Source organism: Podarcis tiliguerta (genome assembly GCF_965153285.1).
Source record: "Podarcis tiliguerta genome assembly, chromosome: 8".
NCBI classification, from domain to species: Eukaryota; Metazoa; Chordata; class Lepidosauria; order Squamata; family Lacertidae; genus Podarcis; species Podarcis tiliguerta.
This window is the reverse complement of record NC_139541.1, coordinates 70,759,324-70,778,422: the sequence shown is the minus strand read 5'-3', so window position 1 is coordinate 70,778,422 and position 19,099 is coordinate 70,759,324. Positions and strand designations below refer to the sequence as shown.

General features: G+C 45.5%; 1 protein-coding gene across 1 annotated transcript; it reads left to right on the top strand.

Moving 5' to 3' along the window:
* Positions 1 to 5,856: 5,856 nt before the first annotated feature.
* On the top strand, positions 5,857 to 13,559 carry LOC310684097 (tapasin-related protein-like). The gene is made up of 5 exons (XM_083454559.1): positions 5,857 to 6,094; positions 7,117 to 7,455; positions 9,440 to 9,724; positions 12,168 to 12,269; positions 13,024 to 13,559. Exons 1-5 carry the CDS (start codon positions 6,025 to 6,027, stop codon positions 13,125 to 13,127), a joined length of 900 nt encoding a protein of 299 aa, XP_083310685.1. The 5' UTR covers positions 5,857 to 6,024; the 3' UTR covers positions 13,128 to 13,559.
* The last annotated feature ends 5,540 nt before the right edge of the window (positions 13,560 to 19,099 follow it).

Here is a 19,099-nt window from a genome sequence, read left to right as displayed (position 1 = left end):
ATTTGTCAATTTCCCAAACATGCGAAGAACTGGGCTTAAGACTGGAAATATGAGGAACTGATAGAAACTAAAACTGATTGTCCACCATTAGTTAGAGGCACTTGCCACAGGGCTGAGCTCTCTCTGATGCACACCAAGGAACAAATATAAAGCAAGTGGCTGGTTGAACAAGGTACAGTGGTACCTCGGGTTAAGTACTTAATTCGTCCCGGAGGTCCGTTCTTAACCTGAAACTGTTCTTAACCTGAAGCACCACTTTAGCTAATGGGGCCTCCTGCTGCCGCACCGCCGCCGCCTGATTTCTGTTCTCAGCCTGAAACAAAGTTCTTAACCTGAGGTACTATTTCTGGGTTAGCAGAGTCTGTAACCTGAAGCATTTGTAACCTGAAGTGTCTGTAACCCGAGGTACCACTGTATGTTCATTTGGCTGTGATTCTTGTTTGCTGAAGGTGGATGGGATTCCTGTTTGCACACTGAGGGCAAGACCCACTCTGACTGCTAGGAGCTTGATTTGAACACTGAGGCCTGAGCGGGGGGGGGGGGGGTATTCTGTTGGGCTTTTGAAACAACAAGATTACAAATGAAAATCTGCTGCATTGCAATGATCAGCACAGTTTGCCACATGCTCTCTTAAACATGCACCTGGATCGACTATTTTCTGTACATGCACATGAGCAAAGGATTGGGAGTGCTCCAATGTCTTCTTTTTGGAGCGATTTGAGTTGTGTTTTTCTCAAAGCTCTGTTGTACATAACAGAACTTGCTCACTCTCCTCTTGCAACTGAAGCACCTTGTGCTGAAATCAGGGATGGACAAAAAAAATTGACAATGTCTGTTTCATAGAATCATAGAAATGTAGCGTTGGAAGGGACCTCAAGGGTAATCTAGTCCAACCTCCCTGCAATGCAGTTCCTCCTTTTCCCAATCTTAAATTCAAGTTCATTTTTGAAAAAGTCCTCATGAGAACCCACTAGCAATTTAGGGTTGCTCTTGCCCCGTGCCTAAAAAAGCATGGTTCTGATCAGTCGTCCACTTGATCCACACTTTCTAGACACAAATCCAAGCAGTTCTCCCCCTTGCCTCACTCCTTTCCCAGGGGAAATCTGCTCCTTAGCTCTAAATTGGAGGAAACGGCCATCTGGGTAAAAAGCTGAATTGCCATTTGCTCCGACTGAGCACTAAAGAGCAGTTTTCCCTGGGGGAAGGCAGAGGGAAAAGAGGAAGCATGGATAAGCCCTTACTGAGCACTTCTCCCATTATGCACAACTTTGCAAAGCAATTTCCCTAAAATACTGCATTTTTTGCATGTTATCTCGACCAATATATGCATTTGTACACACACATTACCATAATATACACTTTTATTGTCCACATCACTTTGCTGGAAAACTGCACTGCAAAATTTGGAGAAGTCTGCAGTTCAAAGGATTGCCGTGTTTTGGTTCTCATACTCACCTTTAAATCCAAATTGAATCAAATTTCTCCCCTAGCCCTAATTTCACCTGTGTGAGAAGCTATGTGTGTTGAAATCCACCTCCCACCAACACAGGACGTTGGGGTCCTGCTGTCCTTTGCACCTGGCTTCCCTAGTTGTCCCTATACTGCATATTTCTGTAGAGCTTGAGAGCTTGAGACGGTGATCTCTCTGGCGATTATATCTCAGACCACATCTAGGCCATCAGAGTGGTTGTGGCTTAGGCTGGGGCCTGGGTCTAGCGAAGCGGCTTGCTTCGCTAACCAGAGAAAGTTCTGGGTTGCGCCAGCGGACTGGCAGCCACACAGCAAACAGAGCTGCATGACAATCAATAGATGCTGAGGCTGTTGCATCTGTGTCACGGCCCTAGCCAATGGAAACACACACACACTCTCACACACCCAGTGTGTCCTAGATAGCATGTCATAGAGCAAAATGGGTTAATAGGGCATTCTACTGAAGACTGAATGCTGGCGACAATCAGCCATGCGCATGATGTGCAACCTGCAACTTTCCAGAGATGTTGCAATTCTGAATTGCAGGAGCTCATCCTGAAAGCCCCTATAACCACACCCCAAAATGCAGGTACTTGTATTGACCCATTATATATAGGCAAACAGAAAGAGATATAAGAATTGTGTGTGCATGTGTGCATGCACACACAAAACACAGCATATAGTATAATAACTAGTTGTTTAGAATCGGCATAACTGCAATCCCTTGCATATTTTCCTGGGAGGAAGCTCCATTGAACTCAGTGGTGCTTTCTTCTGACTACATAGGTACAACATTGAGCTTTAACCAAAGATCTTCAGTCCTCTAGAAGGCAACATGTGCCTTTTAATTGGAAATGCGAGCAACCTTGCAAAGAAGCATTGCTATCTAAGTTACTAGCACGAAGAGCAAAAGCTGCTCCATCAAAGGAAAGGAAAGATGTCTCCATCCTTGCTTGATTAGCTTCCCTGAACTGTCAGACTGAAATCCTTCCTATATTAAGCTGGGCGTATTGCTCATTTAATAATTTAATACTTTAACACCTGCAGCCCTCCAGATGTTTTGGACTACAACTCCCATGATCCCTAGCTAGCAGGACCTGTGGTCAGGGATGATGGGAATTGTAGTCCAAAACATCTGGAGGGCTGAAGGTTGGGGGTGCCTGCTTTAAGCAATATTTAAGCAGGACACTTGCAGGTGCCCTCTAAGCAACCTCACTCACAATGCCTTGTTTGATGACAGAATCCTTCTTCAGAGCAAGGCATGGAGCATCCATGTCATGTTTGTCAGCAGCAAGCAGCTGATCTTGTGGTGGATGGGAGAGAGGGAGGCACGATTGTCTCAAGCAGGAGACACGTCTTTCTCTGGTTCTGCAGAATGGAAACCCAGCGGTCTGTTGACAGCAAGAGGGTGACTGATCAAACCATAGTTGTGTAATTGTCTTCCAGGAAAAGAAAATGGGTTATTTCAGCTATTGCTTCTAAAAAAATCAATTTGAAAGAACAATTCTATGAAATGCCAAAGGCCGGGAGGTATATGGGTCCCTGCTTCCACGCAGGCCTAACTTCATTTAGTTAACTGGTTAATCCATCAAAATACAATCATTGTAGCTCAAGACAAACATCCCTGGAGGGAACCAAGTTAAACCTGTTTTTAAGAATAGGCTCATTTGCTCAGTTGGGCAATTGTGATTCTAATCCCTCCGAATTTGGAAGGATAGCTGTAAGCAAGAAAGAAATGGCAAGTGATCAGGAGAGACAATTAAGCAAATATTGTTGCTGTGGATCATCAGGGTGCTTCCTCTATGGCAACTGGCTGGGAAATGATTTGATCCAGTTCAACGTGACTTTTGTCCCTCTCTCTCTGGAACATGACCAAAGCAAAAAATCCATGGAAGAAGCAGGAGATGCCATCTGTAAAATAATAATTAAAAAGCAGAAAATATTCATCAGCAGGAGGTCCCAGGAGACGAGTTTCTGGACCACCCATTTTTGCCTTATCCTCTGCAATGCGTTTCTCAGTAGGTTCCCTTGGGATAGAACTGTCCTGCATATCTTTGCCTGCTGATGAAAGGTAAGCAGAGAAGGGGCCAGCCTAGCCTCCCATGAAAGAGAGTTCCAAGAAGGTCCTCTCTAGTGTCCTCACCAATCATGCCTATGGAGGTGGTGGAGCAGGGAAAAAGGCCTCCCCTAGGAGATCTCAAAGCCTGAGCAGGCTCATATAGAAAAATACAGTCCTTCAGATAGCTGGGACCCAAACCTTCTAGGACATTATAGACCATAATCAACCCTTGGAATGATGCCCAGTGATAGACCGATAGCCAATGGAGCTGTTGTGACATAGGAATCTGCCTTGTATGGATTCTGACCCGTGGTTCATCCAGATCTGTATTGTTTATATGTGCTGGCAATGACTCTCCGGGGCATCAGACAGGAAGCCTACCTGGAGAGGCTGGAGATTCAACTGGGGGCCTTCTGTATGCAAAGCAGATGCCCCACCACTGAGCAACAGCCTTCCCCAGGTAGGGAGCCAGCAATGGCAGCTGCTGTTCTTTCTAATCACCCACCCCTACTGTTGGCTGGGTTGGAGGGAGCAAGCTGATGGCTATAGCCAGAGGGGCAGAAACAACGCCACAGGGTACCCGGGGGCAGCAGCAGGCCCCTTGCTGAGGCATGGGCCCTTTCACCCTCTTGACTAACGCTAGAACCCATGGATACCCAATGAAGTTAAATGTTAGACATTCCAAGACACATAAATCAAAGAAGTTCTCCATGCAGCTCCTATAAAACCCACCCTCATCAGGAGGCAGTGATAGGCCACCAACCTGGGTGGCTTTAAAATAGGGATGGGCAAATTCCTGGAGGAGATGGCTACCAATTGCAACTAGCCACAATGGCTATGCTCTGTCTGCATGGTTGAAGGCAGTAATGTTTCTGGAAACTGCAGAAGGGGTTGAGAGCTCTTGTGCTGATCTTCTGCTTTGGAGCTTCTGGTTGGCCACGGTGAGAAGAGGATGCTGGACTACATGGGCCATTGGCCTGATCCTGATCCTGTTCTTCTTATTTTCTTGCAAACCTGAAGCCAGTCCTGCTCTGAAAACGGTGTGCTCTGTGGGGCAACTGATGTGTATGAGAGAAAATATAAATTTGTTTTCAAGTTCCCGATAACCAGCAGATACGTAAGAATCGATAAGGAGCAGCAGTGGCCTATTGTCTTATTTTAGGCATGGCTCATTTTTGGCCAGATATTTAGCATCCCCACCCAGTTAGAATTTTTCAAGGGAGGAGGCTCCAGAGGACATAGAGATATGGTCTGTTTGGACTTCCAACACCACCCAAGATAACATTCTGTGCTGAGAATTCTGAGGACTTTGGATCCAGGATAAGATGTGGAGAATGATGGAGGGACTATAAAGGAAAGAGTTATGCACTGAAGGGCAAATTTCTGTATGGAAGGGTCTGTAGAAAAGAAGCCCACCCATTGTGGTATAGTAGAAAAAATACCTGATATGCAGAACTAAATGGAACTAAAAGAGGATCCCACCCTGTCCCTAGCCACAAATAGGGCTTCATCTCATAGCTTTTAGAAATCATAGAATGTGATTATAGAGCAGGGCCGGCACATCCATGAGGTGGACAGAGGTAGCTGCCTCGGGCAGCAGAATCTAATGAGTGGCCACCATGGATGCTTCCTTTGCCACTGGGGAAACAAGGAGAAGTGGTGGTGGCAGCTTCTGGGTTCTTGTGAGATATCATGAGAGCACTGTGAAATCTCATGAGCTTTCACTGGAACCTGGAAGCCATAGTACAACTCCGATAAGCGAAGCTTTGACAATGGCGACACTTTCCTGTTTCACCTCAGGTGGCAAAGCAAGATGAGTCGCTCTTGCCCACCAGGTTTTAGTGTCTTAAATCTGAACATTTTAAATGAAAACGTAAATAGTGAAAATAGCCTCCACAAATGCATTATATTAGGGGAAATGGCTTGCAGAAAATGTGTACGTTGGTCAAATTTTCACATAAAATGTGTTTATTGGGAGAAAGCCTTGCTAAAATGCTAATGGATTTCCACAAATAATTCTTTATTGGCAAATTGCTGCTAACTGGAGAACTGGGGGGGGGGGTATGACCTTAGGAGGAGTTGAAATTTCACATTGATTAAATATATAGTTTAAAAATTGCTGCAAACTGTAGAGAACTGAATTTTAATTGGGAGGAAAATGAGAAACTGAGAGAATTGAAATTCATAGATCCTTCCACCCCTACTTTCAAGGATGGTTTCTGAAGTTGGTTTGTATAGAACAAGTTACAGGATGAGCTTCTCGTGGGCCAGCCCTGATTCTAAGCAAGCCGTTTTTATAAGAATCCCACAGGGGTTCTCAACCTTAAGAGAACAACACAGATGGTCCAAGAAGGAGAAGCTTATTTTGCTCCACAGCCTTGACCTGAAAAGGAACTGTTGTGCTTTGTATCATGTGATTCTTCAGTCTCTCTTTGCTTCTCTGAGGGGAGAACCTCTGTCTTTTCTGAACTGCAAAGCTGAGCAGCCACAAAACAATGACGCTGAAACAGGTTTATCTCCTGCTGGGAATTTCCTTCCTGCTCTGCACCTCAAGCCTTCCCACAGGTGAGTCTGAGGGATGATGGGAAAGTCCTATGCCTGCTTTGATGTGGGATATCCCTAAACAGAGATGCTATAAACTTAAGTATTGGGTATGGAAGGAGGCCAAGTCTTTTGAATTGAGTCGCTTGCCTCTGAGAAGGAAGAAATGTCTAGCAGATTTATTGCAAAATGAACAAAACTTGAGATTCCTCAAAAATACATTTTTATTCTTCTGTTGACGACTGTAGCTTAGGAATCCCATACTAGCAAATGAATTTCAATCCGGATTTTGCATTTGCAAGATGAGTTCCACAGGCTTCCCCACTTGCAACCTTTTAGCAAGAATGTTCTTGTTTCCTATGAATATGGTTCTCCAGCTCTGCAGACATGTCTGTATATATGTTATCATTTACTGTAGTTTTCATTGGCTCCTTTCTTTCTTTTTATATATATAATTTTTATTAAATTTTCTCTTTTACAATTTAAAAGACTCATTTTACATCCTTAAGATATACCTAAAATATCAATGACTTCCCTTCTTCTCTTTCCATGGTTCATTTTACATATAATAAATCCCCGCATATTTTACAAAAACCATACCATTCAGTATTCCATTATTGCATCCATCAAAACTTGTTTACACTGTTGAATTTATCTTAATGCTGCCAGCGTTTTCAGCTGTACACAGTTATTTCCCATATATTCAATAAACGTTTTTCAATCTTCTCTAAACGTATGTTCTTCTTGTTCTCTTATTCTATATGTTAAGTCTGTGAGTTGTGCATATTCTGTCAACTTAAGTTGCCATTCTTCTTTCGTTGGGACCTCGCTCGTTTTCCAATTTTGGTCTAACAAAACACGAGCCGCAGTAGTAGCAAACATAAATAACCTTTTTTGACACCTGGGAATTTCAGTCTGAATTATCCCCGACAGAAAGGACTCAGGAAGGGGGGTTTGGTAGCGGGGAAGTACTTTTAAACATTTTTTTCAATTCATTGCAGATCATTTCCCAGTACTCTTTTACCCTTTCCATTGGCTCCTTTCAGCCTTCGGCGTCCATTACTCGGTGGTCCAGTTTCCAGCAGAGGTCACTGCCATCGTGGGAGACAACGTCACCCTGAAATGTGCCTTCTCCATCCAGACTGGGAAGCCCACTTCAGCCAAGGGGGGCATGTCCTGGTTGAAAGGCCCAAGGACAGCAGAATCTGTGGTGGTCCCAGGACCCCGCTTCAGCCTGTCTTATCCAGACACCTTCCTCAGCCCAGGAGAGGGACTGCTGGTCATCACCAACGTCTCCTTGGAGGATGCTGGGAGCTACACTTGCCAAGTGATGGTGTTGGGTGAAGAGGAAATGTGTGGCAATGGGGTCAAGCTCCATGTTTATGGTAAGATAGGCCAGCGATAGGTAGGTAGGTCTGTTGGGCATTGAGCCTCTCTCCTTCAGAAAATGCTCATAGAATCATAGAATAGTAAGGGACGAACCCCCCTGCAATGCAAGAATCTCTGTGTCCCTCTGCATGTCTATACTTCAACCAAGGTTCTTTGGTCAGGGTGTCCGGATGACAGGAATAGCCAATGCTGCAACCTCTGGATGTTGTTGAACTACAACTTCCATAACCCCTGGCTGTTGCGCATGTTGGCTGGGGACTGGTGGGAGTTGGACTACAGCAACATCCCCTGCTTGAGGGTCTCACAGCACACGATTGTGCTTGCCAAGCTAAATAACACTCATAAAGAATGCATGTCCCTCCATAGGGGTACGTAAGCAGTCCCCTCTTCCTGTTGAAACATCATCCACAATTTTCCATATTTCATGGGGGGGGGGAGCATGAGAGAGAGAGAGAGAGAGAGAGAAGGTTTTTAGCATTTGCAGAACCTGAGATATGAGGTCAAATGTGCAGACACAATTCTTCTCACTTTTTTGTGAGAAACCAGCCCTCTCCACTCTGTTCGCTGTTTTAATTTGCCTCTCTCCCCGGGGGGGGGGGGGGGGAATCCTCCAGATGCTCTTGAAACAATTCCTATCTTAATTATATACACATATATGGCTATTTATGTCTCAATGAAATAAACAACTATCTGACTTTTAGAAGACATCCGAAGGCAGCCCTGTTTAGGGAAGTTTTTAATGTTTGATGTTTTATTGTATTTTTAGTATTCTGTTGGGAGCCACCCGGAGTGGCTGAGGAAACCCAGCCAGATGGGTGGGGTATTAATTAATTAAATAATAATAATAATAATAATAATAATAAAATTATACTGTTATTTTTGTTTAGAACAAAGCTGCATAAAAACACACAGTCAAAACATATTAAAAAGTTTAAAAAGGTAAGGTAAAGGTACCCCTGCCCATATGGGCCAGTTGTGTCCGACTCTAGGGTTGTGCACCAATCTCACTTAAGAGGCCGGGGGCCAGCGCTGTCCGGAGACACTTCCGGGTCACATGGCCAGTGGCAAGCCGGCACTAGCGCAGCACATGGAAACGCCGTTTACCTTCCCGCTATAAAGCAGCACCTATTTATCTGCTTGCATTTAAGAATACTTTCGAACTGCTAGGTGGGCAGGAGCTGGGACCGAACGACGGGAGCTCACCCCGCTGCGGGGATTCGAACCGCCGACCATGCGATTGGCAAGCCCTAGGCGCTGAGGTTTTACCCACAGCGCCACCCGCGTCCCAAAAAAAGTTAAAACCACACCTCAATCAACCCTTGTAGAAGGATGTATTCTTAGTTGCCTGCATAGGCCTGGAAGAATAGACAAGTTTTCAGCAGACGTTTAAAATTTGGCACAGAAGGCGCCTGCTGAATCCCTGTCAGCAAAGTATCACACTGTACACAGGACTGGGTCTATTTCTTGTTATTATCAAGTGAGCATCGCCAACATGGAGATCAACCAGCGATGCTCCTGCTGATGATCTCAGGGACCGAGCTGGGCTATAAAGGTTCAGGAGATCCCTGAGGTACCCTGGACCTAATTTGTGCAGGCAGGGCTCTGCAAATTAATAACTTCAGCCTGGCTCAATGGTAGATGGGCAGCCAGTGAAGCTGTTTTAACAGTGGTGTGCTGTCTTCCTGGCCAGGCACCTCCTTCATCAATCTGGCAACCACATTATAAACAAGGGCTGTGATGAAACAATCCTTGTCCTCTTAAAGTTCTCTCTTCCAGCCTTGATGCCACGGAATGCCCTTTGCTGTGGTCCACTCTCCATTCCAAAAATCCTCTTTTTACAGCTCATCGTTCCTGGGGGCGGAGAGGAAAAGCCATCCACTCTCCACGCTGCCTCTGAATACTTGTTGCTAGAAACTGCGGGAGCTGAGAGTGTTCTTGTGCCGCTGGCAACTGCTTTCCTTCTCTCTTTGCCTCCCGCAGCTCGCCCCACCCAGCCGGTCGTTTTCCTGCAACTCCAGACTGAGCCTGAATCCAAATGGACCCTCGTTTGCAGAACGGGAGGCTTCTACCCTGCTCCGGTGCGGCTCACGTGGTATCATTCTGGACTCCAGCTGAATTCCTCCCAGCAGGATTGTACAGATCCCACCGGCTTCTCCCAGGCTTCTAGCTTCTTAGGTTTGCCTGATCCTCACCAGAGGGCGAGCTACACTTGCAGCGTGGAGCACCCATCGGTGTCCGAGCCGATAAGCGTTCAGTACTCTTATGGTGAGTGGGTAAGGAGCAGCCAGAATTGCTCAGAGCACTTCTGCCTCCTTGTGGTCGTTTGAGGATGTACGGAAGGTTCGGATCTCACTCGCGTTGGAGAATAGGATACGGTATTAGGGACTGTGGTTCTTCTCAAGCAGTTACACCAGTGCCAGATTTATGTATAAGCTAAACAAGCTATAAACAAGCTATAGCTTAGGGCCCCACTCTCTTGGGGGCCCCAAAAAATTTAAAGGGGAAAAACATGCATGTACATTTCCAAAATATAAAATAAAAAACAAATAAAATAAAACCTACATACAGCAACCGTGTTTTGTGTTGTGTAGGCTCCTATGATGTGAGTAATTGGCCCCTGCCTGCTAGCCTGCTCCCTAAAATATCACTGGTTTGCTCATTTCTATGTATAGGGTGCCTACATTCTGCATGGACTGTTATGTGCCAATGTCTTTAGATACCTATTAAAGGTAAAGGTAAAGGTACCCCTGCCCGTACAGGCCAGTCTTGACAGACTCTAGGGTTGTGCGCCCATCTCACTCAAAGAGGCCAAGGGCCAGCGCTGTCCGAAGACACTTCCGGGTCACGTGGCCAGCGTGACATCGCTGCTCTGGCGAGCCAGAGCCGCACATGGAAATGCTGTTTACCTTCCCGCTAGTAAGCGGTCCCTATTTATCTACTTGCACCCAGGGGTGCTTTCGAACTGCTAGGTTGGCAGGCGCTGGGACCGAACAGCGGGAGCGCACCCCGCCGTGGGGATTCGAACCGCTGACCTTTCGATTGGCAAGCCCTAGGCACTGAGGCTTTAACCCACAGCGCCACCCGCGTCCCTTAGATACCTATTAGGTCCATAAATTACCATATAGCATCTATTCAACACAAAAAGACAGCGACCATTTGTTGTTGACAAAGGACAGCTGGACATATAAAGGGCCCCATTACCTTCAGTAGCTTCGGGCCTCATCAAACCTAAATCTGGCCCTGAGTTACACCCAGTGCTAATTTTCTAGAAAAAGAGGCTTCAGGGCTCACCATGAACTTCTCCCTCATTCTCTTAGAATGGCAATGGCGCCCACCTGAGAGGGGCCGCAGCTGAGCTCCTGTGAGCTCTGGCTGAAAAAAAGAAGCCCTGGTTACACCCAATTCAAATTGGCTTGCAAAAGCTCTAACTCATGTTCTCCACAAGCAATGTTTTTTTTTAACAGTTCCAGTTCTGAAAACTGTTTTTATTAGCAAACTGTATTCGGTTCAATAGCCTTAAAATCAATTACCACAGCACTTTTAAAAAATCAAATTAATAAATAAAATGTTTAAAAGAAAAAATACACGTGGTGGCGGAAACAGAAGGAATAATGACACATGTGCCAGCTCATCTGGCAAACTCACTTGTCCAGAAGTTAACACTAGCATAAAAGTGCCAAGAATCAGAATCCTCGACTTTATTGTCAAGGATGAGTTGGCAACCTCAAACTCAAGGGCCAAATTCAGCCCTTCAGCCCTATCTGGAACTCAGGGCACACTCCTTTTCACTAGTCCTGCTTTGGAATCACCTGAAATGATTTTGCCAGGCTTGAACTGGCATAATGCTGTTTGCTGACCTGGGTGGTATGTGGTGGTATGTGTGTAAACATGGTATAAAAGAAAGTGTCCTACCTTTTACTCCACTAATGTTTGCCCCTGGCTCCGCCCACCACTAGCATGTGGCCCTGAGAAGGTTGCCTATGAGGCAATGTGGCCCTTGAGAAGTTCCCTAACTCTGTAATGGACTATTACAGGGATTTTCATTGTACCATTATTTGGTAACTGCTTGTCCCTGTGATGCATCACTTTATCATTAATTTGCCTTCCCTTGGGGAAAGAGGCATTTAAAGTTGCAACTCCAAATTGCTTTCCATTGTTTGTTGTTGTTTAGTCGTTTAGTCGTGTCCGACTCTTCGTGACCCCATGGACCAGAGCACCCCAGGCACTCCTGTCTTCCACTGCGTCCCGCAGTTTGGTCAAACTCATGCTGGTAGCTTCGAGAACACTGTCCAACCATCTCGTCCTCTGTCGTCCCCTTCTCCTTGTGCCCTCAATCTTTCCCAACATCAGAGTCTTTTCCAGGGAGTCTTCTCTTCTCATGAGGTGGCCAAAGTATTGGAGTCTCAGCTTCAGGATCTGTCCTTCCAGTGAGCACTCAGGGCTGATTTCCTTAAGAATGGATGCGTTTGATCTTCTCGCAGTCCATGGGACTCTCAAGAGTCTCCTCCAGCACCGTAATTCAAAAGCATCAATTCTTCGGCTATCAGCCTTCTTTATGGTCCAGCTCTCACTTCCATATATCACTACTGGGAAAACCATAGCTTTAACTATATGGACCTTTGTTGCTTTCCATTATTCAGAGGCAAATCCTACATCCAGAACCCACAAATAGTTTCTACTCTAACCAATCATACTCTCCTCCTTCCAGAACCACAGAGCCGGTTCTCTTCCCCTCCCTTGGTGATTGAAGTTCTGAACCTGCTGAAGATTGTGGTAATCTTTGGCATCACCATTGCCCTTCTTGCACTAGGTACGTGACAACCCTCTCCTTTCTTGCCTCAGATCTCCCAGCATGCACTCAGCTTAAGTCTATCTGGTGATTTGGTTTTCCTTTGACAGCATGACTGCTGTCCTTGTCGGGTTTTCTTCTTTATTTCCCTGAGTATACGGCATTGACACAATTTTCTCCAGCTGTGATTCCTTCTACCTTCCTGAATAGTTCTGGTGGGCAGTCCTGCTCCATCAGGGATCACACACAATAAACAGAATGAGGCAGGTGCAACACCTCTAAGGGGCTGGGGTGTCAATATTGAGGGGACCCAGCATGCAGCTCACACATATGCTGTTACATGTGACACACATTGAGCATTGCAGCTTCAGTACCCAGCTTCTCCTCCGGAGGATACGACATCATGACATATGTTACGTGCATGATGTCACATACATGCAACACACATAACGTCATGCACGTTCAATGCACGACAAGCCTCCTCAGCCTTGGGGGCAACCTGGTACCTCTGGAATGAGGTCACAGATACATAGCTAGACTTGAGGACGTCACTAGGGCAAGTGAAGGCAACTGAGAAGTGAGGGGGTCATAATTCACTAGCAAACCTTTTACAGCACATGCATGGAGGGAAATTGGCAAGGAGGGGAGATGGCTTTCAGCAATGCCCACATAGTTTGCAGAAAGCATTTTTTTCTTGGTGCTTTTGGCTCAGTTCTAAAGCACATATGGGTACTTGCTCCCTTGACCATATATTGTCTTTGTTTCTCTTCCACAGGGTGCATAGATTGTTGCAAAAAGCATTCGAGAAGATCTCCGGTAGGTCAGGCTACAGAACTGCAACATCAGGTCCTAGGATCTGACATCAAGGGGTACTTATAAGGGCAGAGGCAGATATAGGTTTTTATAGAAGAATCAGGCCAGTTTGGAAGGACCTCCTCGGCATTCCAGATAAGCATTCCTATTCATTTCCAGGGCTGAAGTCAGGTGTGGATGAGAGATTTATCACTCTGCATATTTGTAGCAAAATCCAGCTGTGGACAGCACCTATTGGCTAGTGCCGGTCATGTTGCCAAGGCACTTCTCCGTGTACCTGCTGGAGAAGATTTGCAGCTGTGTTTACAATGTTTTCATTTAAACATATAGGAACTGGTGAATATATAGGTGGAGAATTTTTTTAAAAAAAATCCAGACTGTCCAATTGCAGCATGGGTGGAAGGCATGGATGGAAGGCAAGGGTGGAAGAGTTCAACTCACCAGAATGTAAATTGTGAAACTGCAAATTAGCTATGTGTCTTCACATGCAGATGAATAAATCTCTGTGGTTTCTCTTTCAAATATGACTTCTGGTTTCATCCAGTTTTATGCTTCCTTCACCCAATTTTGTTCTCATGAGGACTTTAAGAAAACAAATTCCCAAGCTGATGTGGAAAGGTGTAGAAGTGACTTTAAGACTAGGAAAATAACAACTTGAGGGAGCTGAAATTGCCACATCAGTCCATCTCTATCTAAAGGAGTCTTTCCCTACCTTAGAGACAGTAGAAATTAATGAAGGATATTCAAAACAATATAGAGCAGAATAATATGGATCCAGCTCCATCAAAACACACAAACTTTATTAGGATGTGGTTGTTTGTCTTTCCTGGGAACTAGATTATATTTACACAATCCGTTTTGGACACTTGGTTTGGAGGGGGTGGGAAATCACGTTCAGAGATGCAGTGCTGAATCGCTCAACCTGACATTGAATCCAAAAGAGGTACACAAGCATTTTCCAGAGAAGTCGATGTTTAGCTCTGGTTTCATTAATGAGCTGCTAGAGAAACAAATAGTCTGCTTAACAAGAAACCTTCAGGAATTGCGATCGCTTTAGATGCAAAGAACCTGTGACCCAAGTTTAATTGAGCATGGTACTCGTGCTCTGCGTCTTCCAGCAGTCCTTCTCTGGGAACCGCTTTCTCTTCTACTGTCATACACAAGTCCCCACGACCACCACCCATATAGTTCTCAAGAGTGATGGGACACCATCCATTGCTCCCAGAGGGACAAGTTAAATTGCCATCAAATTGTGCAGTAGCAAGCAGCCCTGTCCATTAGTTGCTCAGGGCTGTGAGTGACTAATGGACCATTTTTTAAAAAAATCTGAAAGAACAGAAATCTCTTTTAGTGGAATAAAGGAGCAGAGGAAAAGATGCAGTCCTGAAACTACTTTGTACACTCTAAAAATAATAATAGCATAAGCCCCATTTGCACTATTAAAGGTAAAGGTAAAGGTTAGATCCAGTTAGATCCAGTCACGGAGGACTCTGGGATTGTGCGCTCATCTCACTCTATTGGCCAAGGGAGCAAGCATTTGTCCGCAGACAGCTTCCGGGTCATGTGGCCAGCATGACTAAGCCGCTTCTGGCAAACCAGAGCAGCGCACGGAAACGCTGTTTACCTTCTCGCCGGAGTGGTACCTATTTATCTACTTGAACTTTGACGTGCTTTCGAACTGCTAGGTTGGCAGGAGCTGGGACCGAACAACAGGAGCTCACCCCATCGCGGGGATTCGAACCACCGACCTTCTGATTGGCAAGCCCTAGGCTCTGTGGTTTAGGCCACAGCGCCACCTGCATCCCATTTGCACTATTACACCTCTTTAAACAGTTCTTGAGAGACATCTGTTCCCTCACTTAGCTACAATTCCCCGGGTTCTCTGGATAAACCACTCTGGAAAACTGTAGCTCTGGGAGGGGAAGAGAGGTCTCATTGCAACTCTCAGCAGCTTTAAGTTCTTAGGATTCTTTGGGGCGGGGGAGCTATGACTGTTTAAAGTAATATCATAATGCTGCAAATGTATTGTGTGGATCTGGTGTTGCACATGGCTATTAAAGGCTGGTAGAAATGAGATGAACTTAGTCCTGTCGCCAGAACTTAATGTGTCTGTCCGTCCCTCATGCCATCATCTGCCAGCAATGCCCTTTGCCGTTCTTCGCTGGACAAGCAGAATAAATGGGCACATGTCAGATTTGGCAATGCTCAGAATGTTTTTCAGCCTCACTGGGCAGTCTGCTGCAGACTTTAACAGTGGATCTTCCAAAGAAAATTGCACTGTGTGAAGCTGCTAAGTTCCAAACGATCAGGAAATTAAATTAATCACATGTGGCTTGATTTGAGATTGCGAGTTTATCTCTTACGTTAGATAATCAGCTGGCCAGTGCCAGGATGTTTGCATTATCATCCACACTGCCTAGTATTTGACAACGTGGGCTTGACTCCACAAACGTTTGTGCCATAATAAATAAGTCAGTGAATAAGTAATGTGCCAAAAGTCTCTCTGGGTGGAATCCAAACATTAGTCCTCTGCAGAATAATTTATGGACATGACTAGGTTCAGTCATTTCAGTGGGTTTACTCTTAGTGAAACAGAGTTGGATGCAACCTTTTGCTGTTGGCTTTCCTTGTTAAGGTTCACTGCAACATTTTTCCTTTTACATAATTATCCCAGTCTTCATGTATTTCATTATCCTCTGGCTTCACTCTTTGCTATTCCCACCCCAAAACATGATTATGTCTTCTAATATAGGATTATTATTCATGCATCTGATGATATTGAACCTTGTGCCATAATACAGCTGTCACAGTTCAAGCCTAACCATGCCTACTCAGAAGTAAGTCCTGTTGAATACAATGGTGCTTCCTCCCAGGTAACTGGGGTTAGGGCTGCTACCTTCATGATTAGGGTGCCTTATTTAAAGTCTCCCTTATTTTGCTGCCGACCAAAATTGGCCACCCCTTTGAAAAGTAATGTTGTGTTTTCATTCTTTCCCCAGTATTGCTGCTTGACTCCAAGTAATGCTGCTTGACTCCAACTTCCATTGGCTAGCTCTGAGAGGGGAAGAGGGATGATGGGAGTTGTAGTCCAACTACATCCAGAGAGCCATAGGTCCTCAATTGCTGTTTAAAACATCCCTCTTTGTCATTTCCTTCCAGGATGATTTGCCCATCCCTCGTCTTATTAATAGGAGGAGGGAAGGACATTCCTGGAAGTTTTCACATTCCCATATTTTTCCCACCCTCCTTTCATCAGAGTTCTTCTTCAATCAGCAATTGCTGCCCTGACCACCAGAGCTAAAATTATTCTTATCAGCCCAGGGTCCTGCTTAACATCTCTCCTCCTGACAGCTGTTGGGAATGTGGCAGAGCATGCAAACTAGCCAGCCTAAGTGGGTTTCCTCTTTCATGTTTATTCTTAAGGGTAGGTGCCATGGCTGTCCAGATGTTACAACATCTGGTGGACCACAGGTTCACCAGCCCTGGTTTATGCCAGACTCTTCTGTACATTACGCAAGCAACCTTGCAATGAAGGACCTGATGAGAGTCACTGTTACAATGGATGAAATTATGCTCCAAGCTTAGGACGGATGTGAGGTTCCTCAAGGTTTTTTGAGTTCCCTGGCTTGGAAAAATGAATCTTGATAGCTTATGGTGGTTGCCTAATCCCAGAGTCAAACAAATGCTGGACAAACCAATGATATTTTAATAAACTCTAATGGGATGCAACCAACTTTACCAGGCAATTATAGGAGTCTCGAGGAGAGAGGACGGTGGCTTTTGTATAAAATGTCAAGCAAAGGTATGGGGGGGGGACCTTTTCAGCCCAAGGGGCCAAATTCCCTCTTGGGGTCTGCATCCTAGCTGTGGGTGTGGCCAGAAGCAAAAGTGGCTAGATATGACTCTACATTTCCAACCACACAAAAGCCACAAGTTACTGTAAAGGTAAAGGGACCCCTGACCATTAGGTCCAGCCGTGACTGACTCTGGGGTTGCGGCGCTCATCTCGTTTTATTGGCGAAGGGAGCCAGCGTACAGCTTCCGGGTCATGTGGCCAGCATGACTAAGTCACTTCTGGTGAACCAGAGCAGTGCATGGAAATGCCGTTTACCTTCCCACGAGAGTGGTACCTATTTATCTACTTGCACTTTGACATGGTTTCGAACTGCTAGGTTGGCAGGAGCAGGGACCCAGCAACGGGAGCTCACCCCATTGCGGGGATTCGAACCGCCAACCTTCTGATCGGCAAGTCCTAGGCTCTGTGGTTTAACCCACAGCGCCACCCGCGTCCCTACAAGTTACTGTGCACACACACAAATTCCATCCAGGCAAGTGAGGGGCATTATCACAGTTCAATGACATGCTGTAGCCAGACAAAAACACTCAAGGATGGTGTGAAGCAGGGCTGGTGAAGGGGTTGACCTAGAGAGGAGGCATGGCCTAGGGAGAGTTCTGAGGGCCAGAAAGAGAGGTGTGGAGGGCCACAGCCTCCAGGCCTCCACACCTCTGTTTCAAAGTGCAAACTGTCGCACCAAGTATCCCTTACTGTGGTCCCTCCTCATGTCTATCTGTGTTGCAGATGTGGGCAACTGGCTCCCTCTCCATCCCTGGGGTGCCTATGCCTTTTTCTATTCCCAGAGAGAACAGTACAGCCTTTATCACATTACCATCTCATCTAAGAGCTACAAGTGCTTTGCAAACATCAGCTAATTGCATTTTCTTAACCTCCCCCTGGAGGTTGCGGCAGCTGAATTGTGTGTGTACAATGGGAGAGAGGCTCAGGAAGGGAGGAGAGATAAAGGGAATCAATGAACCTAGAAATCGTCCCTCTTCTCTCTTCACCCACCCTTGTTCCATCCTTCACCTTTGGTCACTTCTATCGGTTTCCAGGTGTAAAGGAAGAAAGCCAGGAGGATCAGGCCACAAGCTTCCCCACCCCCTGCCCTGGTTCCAGCCGGTTCCATCCAAACAGACTGCCTTAAATGCAATTTAAAGAAACAAATTTAAAAAGAGGAAATGCTGCCACCCCCCATATTCACCCTCTGATGTGCTTATGCATCACTTCCTGAGCCACTCTGCATCACCATGAAAGGGTTATGATCTCTAGGATAATAAACATTTGGCTTCCAAAGGCTGTTTTCCAAAGGTCTCTGTGTGTGTCAACCTCTTTAGTCTGTCACCTCTATCCTGGCTCAGCGGTGCCTGTCAAATCACTACAGTGGTACCTTGGTTCTCAAACACCTTGGTACTCAAACAACGTGGAACCCAAACACTGCAAACCAGGGAGTAAGTGTTCCGGTTTGCAAACTTTTTTTGGAAGCCGAATGTGCTCCATTTTGAGTGTTATGCTTCCGATTTAAGTGCCACACTTCTGTTTTGAGTGTTACACTGAGGTCTGCCTGTTTTTGCTATTTATTTTGTGTTTTTGTTTTTGCGGCCCTTTTTGTTTTGTTTTTGTGACTGTGTCAGCTACTGATTGATTGATTGTGTGACTGCAGTACATTGTTTATTGCTTTCATTTTATGGATCAATGGTCTCGTTAGATAGTAAAATTCATGTTAAACTGCTCTTTTAGGGGTTGTTTTTAAAAGTCTGGAACGGATTAATCCATTTTGCATTACTTTCTATGGGAAAGTGCAACTTGGTTTTGGAACGCTTTGGTTTTGGAATGGACTTTCAGAACAGATTAAGTTTGAGAACCAAAGGTACCACTGTAATTAGGTACTTCGAACTTCAGGGGAAGCAGAGATATATCCCTGTGAACTAAATCTCTCCAAGCCTGACCCAGCCCTTACAGCTCATCAGTCTGGCTGAATTAATTATACTGTTAAGAGGGAGAGAGACCAGTCATCCTCTGGTTTGCTATGGCAGGTTTGCCACTGCTGTTTGTGCTGCAAGTTCAGATTCAGATTGATGAGCAGGGCTTTCTTGGTGGTGTCCTTCAATCTGTAGAACACCTTCCTGAAGGATATAGTTAACCCCATCAGTTCTGGCTTTTAAGGAGGCCTTGGGGGAAAAAATGGCTTTGAGCTGGGATG